Source organism: Eucyclogobius newberryi, unplaced genomic scaffold, assembly GCF_026437365.1.
Source record: "Eucyclogobius newberryi isolate DKJ021-1_F unplaced genomic scaffold, fEucNew1.0.hap1 SCAF_110, whole genome shotgun sequence".
In the NCBI taxonomy this organism is placed as follows: Eukaryota; Metazoa; Chordata; class Actinopteri; order Gobiiformes; family Gobiidae; genus Eucyclogobius; species Eucyclogobius newberryi.
The window spans coordinates 282516-302500 of NW_027315736.1; the positions used below are offsets into that span (position 1 = coordinate 282516).

Consider the following 19985-nt stretch of genomic DNA (forward strand, 5'->3'; position numbering starts at 1 on the left):
GGACATCTGTGTGAGGGACGGGAGGACATCTGTGTGAGGGACGGGAGGACATCTGTGTGAGGGACGGGAGGACATCTGAGTGAGGGACGGGAGGACATCTGTGTGAGGGACGGGGGGACATCTGTGTGAGGGACGGGGGGACATCTGAGTGAGGGACGGGAGGACATCTGTTAGTGGGACGGGAGGACATCTGTGTGAGGGACGGGAGGACATCTGTGTGAGGGACGGGAGGACATCTGTGTGAGGGACGGGAGGACATCTGTGTGAGGGACGGGAGGACATCTGTGTGAGGGACGGGAGGACATCTGTGTGTGGGACGGGAGGACATCTGTGTGAGGGACGGGAGGACATCTGTGTGAGGGACGGGAGGACATCTGTGTGAGGGACGGGAGGACATCTGTGTGTGGGACGGGAGGACATCTGTGTGAGGGACGGGAGGACATCTGTGTGTGGGACGGGAGGACATCTGTGTGAGGGACGGGAGGACATCTGTGTGAGGGACGGGAGGACATCTGTGTGAGGGACGGGAGGACATCTGTGTGTGGGACGGGAGGACATCTGTGTGAGGGACGGGAGGACATCTGTGTGAGGGACGGGAGGACATCTGAGTGAGGGACGGGAGGACATCTGTGTGTGGGACGGGAGGACATCTGTGTGAGGGACGGGAGGACATCTGTGTGAGGGACGGGAGGACATCTGTGTGTGGGACGGGAGGACATCTGTGTGAGGGACGGGAGGACATCTGTGTGAGGGACGGGAGGACATCTGTGTGAGGGACGGGAGGACATCTGTGTGTGGGACGGGAGGACATCTGTGTGAGGGACGGGAGGACATCTGAGTGAGGGACGGGAGGACATCTGTGTGAGGGACGGGAGGACATCTGTGTGTGGGACGGGAGGACATCTGTGTGAGGGACGGGAGGACATCTGAGTGAGGGACGGGAGGACATCTGTGTGAGGGACGGGAGGACATCTGTGTGAGGGACGGGAGGACATCTGTGTCTTACACACACAGTACAAGTATATTAAACACAGAGTACAAGTATATTACACTTACAGTACAAGTATATTACACACACAGTACAAGTATATTACACATACAGTACAAGTATATTAAACACAGAGTACAAGTATATTACACATACAGTACAAGTATATTACACATACAGTACAAGTATATTACACATACAGTACAAGTATATTACACACACAGTACAAGTATATTAAACACAGAGTACAAGTATATTACACATACAGTACAAGTATATTAAACACACAGTACAAGTATATTACACACACAGTACAAGTATATTAAACACAGAGTACAAGTATATTACACATACAGTACAAGTATATTACACACACAGTACAAGTATATTACACACACAGTACAAGTATATTAAACACACATTACAAGTATATTACACATACAGTACAAGTATATTACACATACAGTACAAGTATATTACACACACAGTACAAGTATATTAAACACACAGTACAAGTATATTACACACACAGTACAAGTATATTACACACACAGTACAAGAATATTACACACACAGTACAAGTATATTACACACACAGTACAAGTATATTACACACACAGTACAAGTATATTACACACACAGTACAAGTATATTACACATACAGTACAAGTATATTACACACACAGTACAAGTATATTAAACACACAGTACAAGTATATTACACACACAGTACAAGTATATTACACACACAGTACAAGTATATTGAACACACAGTACAAGTATATTACACACACAGTACAAGTATATTACACACACAGTACAAGTATATTAAACACACAGTACAAGTATATTACACACACAGTACAAGTATATTACACACACAGTACAAGTATATTACACACACAGTACAAGTATATTACACACACAGTACAAGTATATTACACACACAGTACAAGTATATTACACACACAGTACAAGTATATTACACACACAGTACAAGTATATTACACACACAGTACAAGTATATTACACATACAGTACAAGTATATTACACATACAGTACAAGTATATTACACATACAGTACAAGTATATTACACACACAGTACAAGTATATTACACACACAGTACAAGTATATTACACACACAGTACAAGTATATTAAACACACAGTACAAGTATATTACACACACAGTACAAGTATATTACACACACAGTACAAGTATATTAAACACACAGTACAAGTATATTACACACACAGTACAAGTATATTACACACACAGTACAAGTATATTAAACACACAGTACAAGTATATTACACACACAGTACAAGTATATTACACACACAGTACAAGTATATTACACACACAGTACAAGTATATTAAACACACAGTACAAGTATATTACACACACAGTACAAGTATATTACACACACAGTACAAGTATATTAAACACACAGTACAAGTATATTACACACACAGTACAAGTATATTACACACACAGTACAAGTATATTAAACACACAGTACAAGTATATTACACACACAGTACAAGTATATTAAACACACAGTACAAGTATATTACACACACAGTACAAGTATATTACACATACAGTACAAGTATATTACACATACAGTACAAGTATATTACACATACAGTACAAGTATATTACACACACAGTACAAGTATATTACACACACAGTACAAGTATATTACACACACAGTACAAGTATATTACACACACAGTACAAGTATATTACACACACAGTACAAGTATATTACACATACAGTACAAGTATATTACACACACAGTACAAGTATATTAAACACAGAGTACAAGTATATTACACACACAGTACAAGTATATTACACACACAGTACAAGTATATTACACACACAGTACAAGTATATTAAACACACAGTACAAGTATATTACACACACAGTACAAGTATATTACACATACAGTACAAGTATATTACACATACAGTACAAGTATATTACACACACAGTACAAGTATATTACACATACAGTACAAGTATATTAAACACAGAGTACAAGTATATTAAACACACAGTACAAGTATATTACACACACAGTACAAGTATATTACACATACAGTACAAGTATATTACACACACAGTACAAGTATATTACACATACAGTACAAGTATATTACACACACAGTACAAGTATATTAAACACACAGTACAAGTATATTACACACACAGTACAAGTATATTACACACACAGTACAAGTATATTACACATACAGTACAAGTATATTACACACACAGTACAAGTATATTACACATACAGTACAAGTATATTACACATACAGTACAAGTATATTACACACACAGTACAAGTATATTACACATACAGTACAAGTATATTACACATACAGTACAAGTATATTACACATACAGTACAAGTATATTACACACACAGTACAAGTATATTACACACACAGTACAAGTATATTACACACACAGTACAAGTATATTACACACACAGTACAAGTATATTACACACACAGTACAAGTATATTAAACACACAGTACAAGTATATTACACACACAGTACAAGTATATTACACACACAGTACAAGTATATTACACACACAGTACAAGTATATTACACACACAGTACAAGTATATTACACACACAGTACAAGTATATTACACATACAGTACAAGTATATTACACACACAGTACAAGTATATTAAACACAGAGTACAAGTATATTACACACACAGTACAAGTATATTATACATACAGTACAAGTATATTACACACACAGTACAAGTATATTACACACACAGTACAAGTATATTAAACACACAGTACAAGTATATTACACACACAGTACAAGTATATTACACATACAGTACAAGTATATTACACACACAGTACAAGTATATTACACACACAGTACAAGTATATTACACATACAGTACAAGTATATTAAACACACAGTACAAGTATATTACACTTACAGTACAAGTATATTACACACACAGTACAAGTATATTACACATACAGTACAAGTATATTAAACACAGAGTACAAGTATATTACACACACAGTACAAGTATATTAAACACACAGTACAAGTATATTACACTTACAGTACAAGTATATTACACATACAGTACAAGTATATTACACACACAGTACAAGTATATTACACACACAGTACAAGTATATTACACTTACAGTACAAGTATATTAAACACACAGTACAAGTATATTACACACACAGTACAAGTATATTACACATACAGTACAAGTATATTACACACACAGTACAAGTATATTAAACACAGAGTACAAGTATATTACACACACAGTACAAGTATATTATACATACAGTACAAGTATATTACACACACAGTACAAGTATATTACACACACAGTACAAGTATATTAAACACACAGTACAAGTATATTACACACACAGTACAAGTATATTAAACACACAGTACAAGTATATTACACTTACAGTACAAGTATATTACACACACAGTACAAGTATATTACACACACAGTACAAGTATATTACACATACAGTACAAGTATATTACACACACAGTACAAGTATATTAAACACAGAGTACAAGTATATTACACTTACAGTACAAGTATATTACACATACAGTACAAGTATATTACACACACAGTACAAGTATATTAAACACACAGTACAAGTATATTACACACACAGTACAAGTATATTAAACACACAGTACAAGTATATTAAACACACAGTACAAGTATATTACACACACAGTACAAGTATATTAAACACAGAGTACAAGTATATTACACACACAGTACAAGTATATTATACATACAGTACAAGTATATTATACACAGAGTACAAGTATATTACACACACAGTACAAGTATATTACACACACAGTACAAGTATATTAAACACACAGTACAAGTATATTACACACACAGTACAAGTATATTAAACACACAGTACAAGTATATTACACACACAGTACAAGTATATTAAACACAGAGTACAAGTATATTACACACACAGTACAAGTATATTAAACACACAGTACAAGTATATTACACACACAGTACAAGTATATTAAACACACAGTACAAGTATATTACACACACAGTACAAGTATATTACACACACAGTACAAGTATATTACACACACAGTACAAGTATATTACACACACAGTACAAGTATATTAAACACACAGTACAAGTATATTACACACACAGTACAAGTATATTACACACACAGTACAAGTATATTACACACACAGTACAAGTATATTACACACACAGTACAAGTATATTAAACACACAGTACAAGTATATTACACACACAGTACAAGTATATTACATGGAGGACATCTGAGGCATCACTAACATTGTCCAGTGAGACTCTCTGCTCAGAGAGAGCGTTACGTACATGTTTAGGACCAGCACAATGACCTCCAGCACAATGACCTCCAGCACAATGACCTCCAGCACAATGACCTCCAGCACAATGACTTCCAGCACAATGACCTCCAGCACAATGACTTCCAGCACAATGACCTCCAGCACAATGACCTCCAGCACAATGACCTCCAGCACATTGACCTCCAGCACAATGACTTCCAGCACAATGACCTCCAGCACAATGACCTCCAGCACAATGACCTCCAGCACAATGACCTCCAGCACAATGACCTCCAGCACAATGACCTCTAGCACAATGACCTCCAGCACAATGACCTCCAGCACAATGACCTCCAGCACAATGACCTCCAGCACAATGACCTCCAGCACAATGACCTCCAGCACAATGACCTCCAGCACAATGACCTCCAGCACAATGACCTCCAGCACAATGACCTCTAGCATAATGACCTCCAGCATAATGACCTCCAGCACAATGACCTCGGTTTGTTCAGGATTAAGAAGCAGATCATTCAGTGTCCTCCAGGTTTTTATCTCCTTCACACGAGCTCTAAGTCTGTCTGATCCTGTGACCTGATCATGTGACCTGATCATGTGACCTGATCCTGTGACCTGATCATGTGACCTGATCATGTGACCTGATCATGTGACCTGATCCTGTGACCTGATCATGTGACCTAACGGCAGCATGTGAAGAGGAAACAGAACTGGACCCAGTACTGACCCCTGTGGCTCACCGTAAGTGACTTTAGAACAAGGGGAGGAGCTCTGGTTTACATGAACAAACTGGTACCAGGTGAGGGCGCGGCCTCTCAGGGCGCGGCCTCTCAGGGCGGGGCCTCTCAGGGCGGGGCCTCTCAGGGCGCGGCCTCTCAGGGCGGGGCCTCTCAGGGCGCGGCCTCTCAGGGCGGGGCCTCTCAGGGCGGGGCCTCTCAGGGCGCGGCCTCTCAGGGCGCGGCCTCTCAGGGCGCGGCCTCTCAGGGCGGGGCCTCTCAGGGCGGGGCCTCTCAGGGCGGGGCCTCTCAGGGCGCGGCCTCTCAGGGCGCGGCCTCTCAGGGCGGGGCCTCTCAGGGCGGGGCCTCTCAGGGCGGGGCCTCTCAGGGCGGGGCCTCTCAGGGCGCGGCCTCTGACATCTACATCACATTCGAACCTCTGCAGTAGAATGTTGTGATCGATAGTGTCAAACGCTGGGCTCTGGACCCTGCTGTGGTGGGCTCTGGACCCTGCTGTGGTGGGCTCTGGACCCTGCTGTGGTGGGCTCTGAACCCTGCTGTGGTGGGCTCTGAACCCTGCTGTGGTGGGCTCTGAACTCTGCTGTGGTGGGCTCTGAACCCTGCTGTGGTGGGCTCTGAACCCTGCTGTGGTGGGCTCTGAACCCTGCTGTGGCGGGCTCTGAACTCTGCTGTGGTGGGCTCTGAACCCTGCTGTGGTGGGCTCTGAACCCTGCTGTGGTGGGCTCTGGACCCTGCTGTGGTGGGCTCTGGACCCTGCTGTGGTGGGCTCTGGACCCTGCTGTGGTGGGCTCTGAACCCTGCTGTGGTGGGCTCTGAACCCTGCTGTGGTGGGCTCTGAACCCTGCTGTGGTGGGCTCTGAACTCTGCTGTGGTGGGCTCTGAACCCTGCTGTGGTGGGCTCTGAACCCTGCTGTGGTGGGCTCTGAACCCTGCTGTGGCGGGCTCTGAACTCTGCTGTGGTGGGCTCTGAACCCTGCTGTGGTGGGCTCTGAACCCTGCTGTGGTGGGCTCTGAACCCTGCTGTGGTGGGCTCTGAACCCTGCTGTGGCGGGCTCTGAACTCTGCTGTGGTGGGCTCTGAACCCTGCTGTGGTGGGCTCTGAACCCTGCTGTGGCGGGCTCTGAACCCTGCTGTGGTGGGCTCTGAACCCTGCTGTGGTGGGCTCTGAACCCTGCTGTGGTGGGCTCTGGACCCTGCTGTTGTGGGCTCTGAACCCTGCTGTGGTGGGCTCTGGACCCTGCTGTGGTGGGCTCTGGACCCTGCTGTGGTGGGCTCTGGACCCTGCTGTGGTGGGCTCTGGACCCTGCTGTGGTGGGCTCTGGACCCTGCTGTGGTGGGCTCTGAACCCTGCTGTGGTGGGCTCTGGACCCTGCTGTGGTGGGCTCTGAACCCTGCTGTGGTGGGCTCTGAACCCTGCTGTGGTGGGCTCTGAACCCTGCTGTGGTGGGCTCTGAACTCTGCTGTGGTGGGCTCTGAACCCTGCTGTGGTGGGCTCTGAACCCTGCTGTGGTGGGCTCTGAACCCTGCTGTGGCGGGCTCTGAACTCTGCTGTGGTGGGCTCTGAACCCTGCTGTGGTGGGCTCTGAACCCTGCTGTGGCGGGCTCTGAACCCTGCTGTGGTGGGCTCTGAACCCTGCTGTGGCGGGCTCTGAACTCTGCTGTGGTGGGCTCTGAACCCTGCTGTGGTGGGCTCTGAACCCTGCTGTGGTGGGCTCTGAACCCTGCTGTGGTGGGCTCTGAACCCTGCTGTGGTGGGCTCTGAACCCTGCTGTGGTGGGCTCTGAACTCTGCTGTGGTGGGCTCTGAACCCTGCTGTGGTGGGCTCTGAACCCTGCTGTGGTGGGCTCTGAACCCTGCTGTGGCGGGCTCTGAACTCTGCTGTGGTGGGCTCTGAACCCTGCTGTGGTGGGCTCTGAACCCTGCTGTGGCGGGCTCTGAACCCTGCTGTGGTGGGCTCTGAACCCTGCTGTGGCGGGCTCTGAACTCTGCTGTGGTGGGCTCTGAACCCTGCTGTGGTGGGCTCTGAACCCTGCTGTGGTGGGCTCTGGACTAAAGTGTCTGTGGCGTTTGAGGAAGACGTTTCTTCTGCTTCTTGTGAAATCTCAGCCGGTTTTGAGGAAGTCTTAGTTTCACTGAGTTTAAAGCTGGACAAACGAAAACCAGAACGACCTGGACTCAGTCTGGACCTGCTCTGGACCTGCTCTGGACCTGCTCTGGACCTGCTCTGGACCTGCTCTGGACCTGCTCTGGACCTGCTCTGGACCTGCTCTGGACCTGCTCTGGACCTGCTCTGGACCTGCTCTGGACCTGCTCTGGACCTGCTCTGAAGATGCGGTGGATCCTGGTCTTGGTCCTGGTCCTGGGGTCTGGACTCTCGCAGGACCTTTTGGCAGGTACGGCAGGAGTAAAGGGTCTAAAGTGATTTAAAGATCTAAGATAAAGATCTAAGATCTGATTTAGATGAAACTCAAACGTGTTAAATCCAGATCTGAAGCGTTTTATTCTGAAGGATTTAAAACTTTAACTTTGAAATAATTTTGAGTTTGATCTGTTTTATTTTAAGATGAATTATTTCACATAATGTCCTTTAATGCCACACGGGATGTCCTTTAATGCCACACGGGATGTCCTTTAATGCCACACGGGATGTCCTTTAGTGCCACACAGGATGTCCTTTAATGCCACACGGGATGTCCTTTAATGCCACACGGGATGTCCTTTAATGCCACACGGGATGTCCTTTAATGCCACACGGGATGTCCTTTAATGCCACACGGGATGTCCTTTAATGCCACACGGGATGTCCTTTAATGCTACACGGGATGTCCTTTAATGCTACACGGGATGTCCTTTAATGCCACACGGGAGGTCCTTTAGTGCCACACGGGATGTCCTTTAGTGCCACACGGGATGTCCTTTAGTGCCACACGGGATGTCCTTTAATGCCACACGGGATGTCCTTTAATTCCACACGGGATGTCCTTTAATGCCACACGGGATGTCCTTTAATGCCACACGGGATGTCCTTTAATGCCACACGGGATGTCCTTTAATGCTACACGGGATGTCCTTTAATGCTACACGGGATGTCCTTTAATGCCACACGGGATGTCCTTTAGTGCCACACGGGATGTCCTTTAGTGCCACACGGGATGTCCTTTAATTTCTCTGATTAAAACACTGACGTGAGCGTTTGTTAAAGTGCAACGTTTGAGTAAAAAGAGAGAAGTGAAACAGGAAGTGATGCGCGCTCGTTCCATCTGTTTCCTGTTTGTCTCGAGCTGCAAATTTGTGCGTGTGCACAGATTTGGCTCCTTCTGCCTCTCTTTTATTGGAGCTTTTCAGTGTAAAAGCCTCTTTTATTGGAGCTTTTCAGTGTAAAAGCCTCTTTTATTGGAACTCTAGAAGGTTCTGGAAGGTTCTAGAAGGTTCTAGAAGGTTCTGGTCTAAACCCGGCTCACTGTAGGTCTGGACCCGGGTCCGGCCTCTGGACTCAGGGACTCGGAGGTCCAGTGGAGGACGGACCTTCTGGGGTCAGTCCAACAACTGGTCCAAGTCCAGACCCAAGTCCTCAAGCAGCTCGGCATTCTGGGAAGTCAGGTGAGGAACCCGGACTAAACCAGGACTAAACCAGGACTAAACCAGGACTAAACCAGGATTAAACCAGGACTAAACCAGAACTAAACCAGGACTAAACCAGAACTAAACCAGGACTAAACCAGGACTAAACCAGGACTAAACCAGGACTAAACCAGGACTAAACCAGGACTAAACCAGGACTAAACCAGGACTAAACCAGAACTAAACCAGGACTAAACCAGAACTAAACCAGGACTAAACCAGGACTAAACCAGGACTAAACCAGGATTAAACCAGGACTAAACCAGGACTAAACCAGGACTAAACCAGGACTAAACCAGGACTAAACCAGGACTAAACCAGGTCTAAAGCAGAACTAAACCAGGACTAAACCAGAACTAAACCAGGACTAAACCAGGATTAAACCAGGACTAAACCAGAACTAAACCAGGACTAAACCAGAACTAAACCAGGACTAAACCAGGACTAAACCAGGATTAAACCAGGACTAAAGCAGGACTAAACCAGGTCTAAACCAGGACTAAAGCAGGACTAAACCAGGTCTAAAGCAGGACTAAACCAGGACTAAACCTGGACTAAAGCAGGACTAAACCAGGTCTAAACCAGGACTAAACCAGGACTAAAGCAGGACTAAACCAGGTCTAAACCAGGTCTAAAGCAGGTCTAAAGAAGGACTAAACCAGGACTAAACCAGGACTAATTCAGGACTAATCCAGGACTAAACCAGGACTAAACCAGGTCTAAACCAGGACTAAACCAGGACTAAACCAGGACTAAACCAGGACTAAACCAGGTCAGAACCAGGACTAAACCAGGACTAAACCAGGTCTAAACCAGGTCTGAACCAGGACTAAACCAGGACTAAACCAGGACTAAACCAGGTCTAAACCAGGTATAAACCAGGTCTAAAGAAGGACTAAAGCAGGACTAAACCAGGACTAAACCAGGTCTAAACAGGACTAAACCAGGACTAAAGCAGGACTAAACCAGGACTAAACCAGGTCTAAACAGGACTAAACCAGGACTAAAGCAGGACTAAACCAGGACTAAACCAGGTCTAAACCAGGTATAAACCAGGTCTAAAGAAGGACTAAACCAGGACTAAACCAGGACTAATTCAGGACTAAACCAGGACTAAACCAGGACTAAACCAGGACTAAAGCAGGACTAAATCAAGACTAAATCAGGTCTAATCCAGGTCTAAACCAGGACTAAAGCAGGTCTAAACCAGGACTAAACCAGAACTAAAGCAGGACTAAACCAGGTCTAAACCAGGACTAAACCAAGACTAAAGCAGGACTAAACCAGGACTAAACCAGGACTAAACCAGGACTAAACCAGGACTAAACCAGGACTAATTCAGGACTAAACCAGAACTAAAGCAGGACTAAAGCAGGACTAAACCAGGACTAAACTAAGACTAAACCAGGACTAAATCAAGACTAAACCAGGACTAAAGCGGGTCTAAACCAGGACTAAACCAGGACTAAACCAGGACTAAAGCAGGACTAAACCAGGTCTAAAGCAGGTCTAAACCAGGACTAAACCAGGACTAAACCAGGACTAAACCAGGACTAAACCAGGTCTAAACCAGGACTAAACCAGGTCTTAAGCAGGACTAAAGCAGGACTAAACTAAGACTAAACCAGGACTAAATCAAGACTAAACCAGGACTAAAGCGGGTCTAAACCAGGACTAAACCAGGACTAAACCAGGACTAAATCAGGTCTAAACCAGGTCTAATCCAGGACTAAACCAGGACTAAACCAGGACTAAACCAGGACTAAAACAGGACTAAACCAGGACTAAACCAGGACTAATCCATTTCTGAACCAGGACTAAACCAGGTCTAAAGCAGGTCTAAACCAGGACTAAACCAGGACTAAACCAGGACTAAACCAGGTCTAAACCAGGACTAAACCAAGACTAAACCAGGACTAACCCAGGACTAAACCAGGACTAAACCAGGACTAAACCAGGACTAAAACAGGACTAAACCAGGACTAAACCAGGACTAAACCAGGACTAAACCAGGACTAAAACAGGACTAAACCAGGACTAAACCAGGACTAAAACAGGACTAAACCAGGACTAAACCAGGACTAAACCAGGACTAAACCAGGACTAAAACAGGACTAAACCAGGACTAAACCAGGACTAAACCAGGGCTAAACCAGGACTAAAACAGGACTAACCCAGGACTAAACCAGGACTAATTCAGGACTAAACCAGGTCTAAACAGGACTAAACCAGGACTAAACCAGGTATAAACCAGGTCTAAAGAAGGACTAAACCAGGACTAAACCAGGACTAATTCAGGACTAAACCAGGTCTAAACCAGGACTAAACCAGGTCAGAACCAGGACTAAACCAGGACTAAACCAGGACTAAAGCAGGACATAACCAGGTCTAAACCAGGACTAAACCAGAACTAAAGCAGGACTAAACCAGGTCAGAACCAGGACTAAACCAGGACTAAACCAGGACTAAACCAGGACTAAACCAGGACTAAACCAGGACTAAAGCAGGACTTAACCAGGTCTAAACCAGGACTAAACCAGAACTAAAGCAGGACTAAACCAGGTCTAAACCAGGACTAAACCAAGACTAAACCAGGACTAAACCAGGTCTAAACCAGGACTAAACCAGGTCTAAACCAGGACTAAACCAGGACTAAACCAGGACTAAACCAGGACTAAAACAGGACTAACCCAGGACTAAACCAGGACTAAACCAGGTCTAAACCAGGACTAAACCAGGACTAAACCAGGACTAAACCAGGTCTAAACCAGGACTAAACCAGGACTAAACCAGGACTAAACCAGGTTTAATCCAGGACTAAACCAGGTCTAAACCAGGACTAAACCAGAACTAAAGCAGGACTAAATCAGGACTAAACCAGGACTAAACCAGGTCTAAACCAGGTCTAAACAGGACTAAACCAGGACTAAAGCAGGACTAAACCAGGACTAAACCAGGTCTAAACCAGGTCTAAACAGGACTAAACCAGGACTAAAGCAGGACTAAACCAGGACTAAACCAGGTCTAAACCAGGTATAAACCAGGTCTAAAGAAGGACTAATTCAGGACTAAACCAGGTCTAAACAGGACTAAACCAGGACTAAAGCAGGACTAAACCAGGACTAAACCAGGTCTAAACCAGGTATAAACCAGGTCTAAAGAAGGACTAAACCAGGACTAAACCAGGACTAATTCAGGACTAAACCAGGACTAAACCAGGACTAAACCAGGACTAAAGCAGGACTAAATCAAGACTAAATCAGGTCTAATCCAGGACTAAACCAGGACTAAACCAGAACTAAACCAGGACTAAACCAGGACTAAACCAGGACTAAACCAGGACTAAACCAGAACTAAAGCAGGACTAAACCAAGACTAAACCAGGACTAAACCAGGACTAAAGCAGGACTAAACCAGGACTAAACCAGGACTAATTCAGGACTAAAGCAGGACTAAACCAGAACTAAAGCAGGACTAAACCAAGACTAAACCAGGACTAAACCAGGACTAAAGCAGGACTAAACCAGGACTAAACCAGGACTAAACTAAGACTAAACCAGGACTAAAGCAGGTCTAAACCAGGACTAAACCAGGACTAAACCAGGACTAAACTAAGACTAAACCAGGACTAAAGCAGGACTAAACCAGGTCTAAAGCAGGACTAAAGCAGGACTAAACTAAGACTAAACCAGAACTAAATCAAGACTAAACCAGGACTAAAGCAGGTCTAAACCAGGACTAAACCAGGACTAAACCAGGACTAAACCAGATCCAAACCAGGACTAAACCAGGACTAAACCAGGACTAAACCAGGACTAAACCAGGACTAAACCAGGACTAAACCAGGTCTAATCCAGGACTAAACCAGGACTAAACCAGGACTAAACCAGGACTAAACCAGGACTAAAACAGGACTAACCCAGGACTAAACCAGGACTAAACCAGGACTAAACCAGGTCTAAACAAGGACTAAACCAGGTCTAATCCAGGACTAAACCAGGACTAAACCAGGACTAAACCAGGACTAAACCAGGACTAAAACAGGACTAAACCAGGACTAAACCAGGACTAAACCAGGACTAAACCAGGGCTAAACCAGGACTAAAACAGGACTAACCCAGGACTAAACCAGGACTAAACCAGGTCTAATCCAGGACTAAACCAGGACTAAACCAGGACTAATCCAGGACTAAACCAGGACTAAACCAGGTCTAAACCAGGACTAAACCAGGACTAAAGCAGGACTTAACCAGGTCTAAACCAGGACTAAACCAGGTCTAAACCAGGACTAAACCAGGACTAAAGCAGGACTAAACCAGGACTAAACCAGGACTAAACCAGGACTAAACCAGGACTAAAACAGGACTAAACCAGGACTAAACCAGGACTAAACCAGAACTAAACCAGGACTAAACCAGGACTAAACCAGGACTAAACCAGGTCTAAACAAGGACTAAACCAGGTCTAATCCAGGACTAAACCAGGACTAAACCAGGACTAAACCAGGACTAAACCAGGACTAAACCAGGACTAAAACAGGACTAAACCAGGACTAAACCAGGACTAAACCAGAACTAAACCAGGACTAAACCAGGACTAAAACAGGACTAAACCAGGACTAAACCAGGGCTAACCCAGGACTAAACCAGGACTAATTCATGACTAAACCAGGTCTAAACAGGACTAAACCAGGACTAAACCAGGACTAATTCAGGACTAAACCAGGTCTAAACCAGGACTAAAGCAGGACTAAAGCAGGACTAAACCAGGACTAAACCAGGACTAAACCAGGTCAGAACCAGGACTAAACCAGGACTAAACCAGGACTAAACCAGGACTAAAGCAGGACTTAACCAGGTCTAAACCAGGACTAAACCAGAACTAAAGCAGGACTAAACCAGGTCTAAACCAGGACTAAACCAAGACTAAACCAGGACTAAACCAGGACTAAAGCAGGACTAAACCAGGACTAAACCAGGACTAAACTAAGACTAAACCAGGACTAAACCAGGACTAATTCAGGACTAAAGCAGGACTAAAGCAGGACTAAACCAGAACTAAACCAGGACTAAACCAGGTCTAAACCAGGACTAAACCAGGACTAAACCAGGTCTTAAGCAGGACTAAACCAGGACTAAACCAGGACTAAACCAGGACTAAATCAAGACTAAACCAGGTCTAAAGCAGGTCTAAACCAGGACTAAACCAGGACTAAACCATGACTAAACCAGGACTAAACCATGACTAAACCAGGACTAAACCAGGACTAAACCAGGTCCAAACCAGGACTAAACCAGGACTAAACCAGGACTAAACCAGGACTAAACCATGACTAAACCATGACTAAACCAGGACTAAACCAGGACTAAACCAGGTCCAAACCAGGACTAAACCAGGACTAAACCAGGACTAAACCAGGACTAAACCAGGTCTAATCCAGGACTAAACCAGGACTAAACCAGGACTAAACCAGGACTAAACCAGGACTAAACCAGGACTAAAACAGGACTAACCCAGGACTAAACCAGGACTAAACCAGGACTAAACCAGGTCTAAACCAGGTCTAAACCAGGACTAAACCAGGACTAAACCAGGTGTAATCCAGGACTAAACCAGGACTAAACCAGGACTAAACCAGGACTAAAGCAGGACTAAACCAGGTGTAATCCAGGACTAAACCAGGACTAAACCAGGACTAAACCAGGACTAAACCAGGACTAAACCAGGTGTAATCCAGGACTAAACCAGGACTAAACCAGGACTAAACCAGGACTAAACCAGGTCTAAACCAGGTCTAAACCAGGACTAAACCAGGACTAAACCAGGACTAAACCAGGTCTAAACCAGGACTAAACCAGGTCTAAACCAGGTCTAACCAGGACTAAACCAGGACTAAAGCAGGACTAAAGCAGGACTAAACCAGGTCTTGTTGCAGGTCTCTCTGTTGGTGGAGAACCATCAGGCTCTTCTTCTACAAACATCTCGCATCGCCACAAACCTACAGGAAGTGACTCGCAAGAGCCCGCCCCCTACTCAGGAAGTTTCACTCAAGAACCGCGACATCCAATAAGAAGTCAGATTCCCGCTCTCTGAATGGAGCCTGTGATTGGCTGAAAGAATCTGTACCAAACCAATGAAAATGTTTGATTGTGATTTTAAATAAAGTGAAAAGAGTTTGAACATCAGAGGCTCCTGAGTCTTTATCACATCCACCTGTCTAAGTGCTCCTCCTCTGCTCCTCCTCTGCTCCTCCTCTGTTCCTCCTCTGTTCCTCCTCTGCTCCTCCTCTGCTCCTCCTCTGCTCCTCCTCTGCTCCTCCTCTGTTCCTCCTCTGCTCCTCCTCTGCTCCTCCTCTGCTCCTCCTCTGCTCCTCCTCTGCTCCTCCTCTGTTCCTCCTCTGCTCCTCCTCTGCTCCTCCTCTGTTCCTCCTCTGCTCCTCCTCTGTTCCTCCTCTGCTCCTCCTCTGTTCCTCCTCTGCTCCTCCTCTGCTCCTCCTCTGCTCCTCCTCTGTTCCTCCTCTGCTCCTCCTCTGCTCCTCCTCTGTTCCTCCTCTGCTCCTCCTCTGTTCCTCCTCTGCTCCTCCTCTGTTCCTCCTCTGCTCCTCCTCTGCTCCTCCTCTGTTCCTCCTCTGTTCCTCCTCTGCTCCTCCTCTGCTCCTCCTCTTCTCCTCCTCTGCTCCTCCTCTGCTCCTTCTCTGCTCCTCCTCTGCTCCTCCTCTTCTCCTCATCTGCTCCTCCTCTGTTCCTCCTCTGCTCCTCCTCTGCTCCTCCTCTGTTCCTCCTCTGCTCCTCCTCTGCTCCTCCTCTGCTCCTCCTCTGCTCCTCCTCTGCTCCTCCTCTTCTCCTCCTCTGCTCCTCCTCTGCTCCTCCTCTTCTCCTCCTCTGCTCCTCCTCTTCTCCTCCTCTTCTCCTCCTCTACTCCTCCTCTGCTCCTCCTTTGCTCCTCCTCTTCTCCTCCTCTTCTCCTCCTCTTCTCCTCCTCTTCTCCTACTCTGCTCCTCCTCTGCTCCTCACCTGCTCCTCCTCTGCTCCTCCTCTTCTCCTCCTCTCCTCCTCCTTTGCTCCTCCTCTTCTCCTCCTCTTCTCCTCCTCTTCTCCTCCTCTTCTCCTACTCTGCTCCTCCTCTGCTCCTCACCTGCTCCTCCTCTGCTCCTCCTCTTCTCCTCCTCTTCTCCTCCTCTTCTCCTCCTCTTCTCCTACTCTGCTCCTCCTCTGCTCCTCCTCTTCTCCTCCTCTGCTCCTCCTCTGCTCCTCCTCTGCTCCTCCTCTTCTCCTCCTCTTCTCCTCCTCTGCTCCTCCTCTGCTCCTCCTCTTCTCCTCCTCTTCTCCTCCTCTGCTCCTCCTCTGCTCCTCCTCTTCTCCTCCTCTTCTCCTCCTCTGCTCCTTCTCTGCTCCTCCTCTGCTCCTCCTCTTCTCCTCATCTGCTCCTCCTCTGCTCCTCCTCTGCTCCTCCTCTACTCCTCCTCTGCTCCTCCTCTGCTCCTCCTCTACTCCTCCTCTGCTCCTCCTCTGCTCCTCCTCTACTCCTCCTCTGCTCCTTCTCTGCTCCTCCTCTGCTCCTCCTCTTCTCCTCCTCTGCTCCTCATCTGCTCCTCCTCTGCTCCTCCTCTGCTCCTCCTCTGCTCCTCCTCTACTCCTCCTCTGCTCCTCCTCTGCTCCTCCTCTGCTCCTCCTCTACTCCTCCTCTTCTCCTCCCCTGCTCCTCCTCTGTTCCTCCTCTGCTCCTCCTCTGCTCCTCCTCTGCTCCTCCTCTGCTCCTCCTCTACTCCTCCTCTGCTCCTCCTCTGCTCCTCCTCTGCTCCTCCTCTGCTCCTCCTCTACTCCTCCTCTTCTCCTCCTCTGCTCCTCCTCTGCTCCTCCTCTTCTCCTCCTCTGCTCCTCCTCTGCTCCTCCTCTGCTCCTCCTCTACTCCTCCTCTTCTCCTCCCCTGCTCCTCCTCTGTTCCTCCTCTGCTCCTCCTCTGCTCCTCCTCTGCTCCTCCTCTGCTCCTCCTCTGCTCCTCCTCTGCTCCTCCTCTACTCCTCCTCTTCTCCTCCCCTGCTCCTCCTCTGTTCCTCCTCTGCTCCTCATCTGCTCCTCCTCTGCTCCTCCTCTGCTCCTCCTCTGCTCCTCCTCTGACCTCTGGTTCTTTTCTTTGTTGCAGCAGTTCTTCAGATCAGTGTGAACGACGTCATTGTTTCTGACCAATCAGAACTGACGGTCCACTCTGGCTCCACCCTCTTGGTGCGTTGCCTTGGAGACGGGCCTCTGTTCCTTCGGAGTTCGTCCTTCAGGCTAATGCACGTTGCCCTCGGCGACAGAGTCACGGTGACTCACACGAACCCCCGACACACGGGAACGTACAGCTGCTCCGCTCCGGCCAATCACAGCTCGGCCTCAGCCCCGCCCACCACTGCAGTGCACCTGTACGTGTCAGGTAAGCCCCGCCCTCAGGTTAGTCCTACTTTAGACCCGGCTCTAGTCCTGGTTCTAGTCCTGGTTCTGACCTGGTTCTGACCCGGTTCTGACCCGGTTCTGACCCGGTTCTGACCCGGTTCTGACCCGATTCTGACCTGGTTCTGACCCGGTTCTGACCCGGTTCTGACCCGGTTCTCCCTCAGACCCTTCAGATCTCGGCTCGGCCTTCGTCGTGTCCCGGTCTCGGTCCAGCGTGGAGGAGGGGCGGGACTTCCTGTTACGTTGCCTTCCCACAGACTCTGACATCACTGAGCTCACCGTCCTATCAGAGGCCGAGGGGGAGGTCCTGCCGCGGGGCATGACCTTCAGCTTTGACCCCTGGCGCGGCGCTCTGGTGCACCGGGTTCAAAGGTCGTTTGAAGGGTCATACCGCTGCAGGGGGCGGAGACACGGACAGGAAGTGACATCAGCGCCACTGGACCTGTGGGTGGAGCACAGTGAGTCCTTCACCCGGTCACCACCGACACACCCGACCCTACTGACCCGACCGACACACCCGACCCTACTGACCCGACCGACACACCCGACCCTACTGACCCGACCGACACACCCGACCCTACTGACCCGACCGACACACCCGACCCTACTGACCCGACCGACACACCCGACCCTACTGACCCGACCGACACACCCGACCCTACTGACCCGACCGACACACTCGACCCTACTGACCCGACCGACACACCCGACCCTACTGACCCGACCGACACACCCGACCCTACTGACCCGACCGACACACCCGACCCTACTGACCCGACCGACACACTCGACCCTACTGACCCGACCGACACACTCGACCCTACTGACCCGACCGACACACCCGACCCTACTGACCCGACCGACACACCCGACCCTACTGACCCGACCGACACACCCGACCCTACTGACCCGACCGACACACCCGACCCTACTGACCCGACCGACACACCCGACCCTACTGACCCGACCGACACACCCGACCCTACTGACCCGACCGACACACCCGACCCTACTGACCCGACCGACACACCCGACCCTACTGACCCGACCGACACACCCGACCCTACTGACCCGACCGACACACCCGACCCTACTGACCCGACCAACACACTCGACCCTACTGACCCGACCGACACACCCGACCCTACTGACCCGACCGACACACCCGACCCTACTGACCCGACCGACACACCCGAACCAACTCATCTGACCGACAGAGCCGACCCAGCTGACCCAACGGAGCCGACCGACCCACCCAGACCCAACCGCTCTGTGTCCCTGTCTCTGATTGGCTCTCTCTCTGTGTCTGTGATTGGTTTCAGAGCTAGTGGCCCCGCCTGCTCTGTCCGTCTCTCTGAAGGCTGTGATTCGATTGGTCGGAGAGAGGTTTGAGGTCACATGTTTCTGCAGTAACAAGAACCACTTCTTCAACCTCACCTGGACACGCCCCCCAGGACAGGTAACCCCGCCCCCTCCACACTGTGACATCATCTGGTGGTGCTGAGCCTCAGTCTGAGTCTTGTCTTGGCTCAGGTCCAGGTCTCAGAGTCCATGAGTCAGTCTCACTCTCGGTCCAGAGTCCTCATGAACCGGACCCTGGTCCTGGACTCAGTCCAGACACAGGACTCGGGACTTTTCACCTGCACAGGCGGGAACAAGGCAGGCGTCTCCACGGCAACCACGCACCTGGAGGTCAGAGGTTAGAACACACTTCACACCAACAGATTAAACAATGTTCATAGGAAATGATCCAGTGTTCCAGAGACACACG

General features: G+C 47.8%; 1 protein-coding gene across 1 annotated transcript in view; it reads left to right on the forward strand.

Moving 5' to 3' along the window:
* The first annotated feature begins 8323 nt into the window (after window positions 1-8323).
* The window catches only part of LOC140355541 (macrophage colony-stimulating factor 1 receptor 2-like), a 16079-nt gene continuing 4417 nt past the window's right edge, over window positions 8324-19985 (forward strand). Inside the window, exons 1-5 of the mRNA XM_072440163.1 lie at window positions 8324-8551; window positions 17922-18194; window positions 18379-18672; window positions 19537-19673; window positions 19748-19913. Coding sequence (XP_072296264.1) covers window positions 8488-8551; window positions 17922-18194; window positions 18379-18672; window positions 19537-19673; window positions 19748-19913 — 934 coding nt within the window. The 5' untranslated portion in view covers window positions 8324-8487. The remainder of the gene's footprint in view (window positions 8552-17921; window positions 18195-18378; window positions 18673-19536; window positions 19674-19747; window positions 19914-19985) is intronic.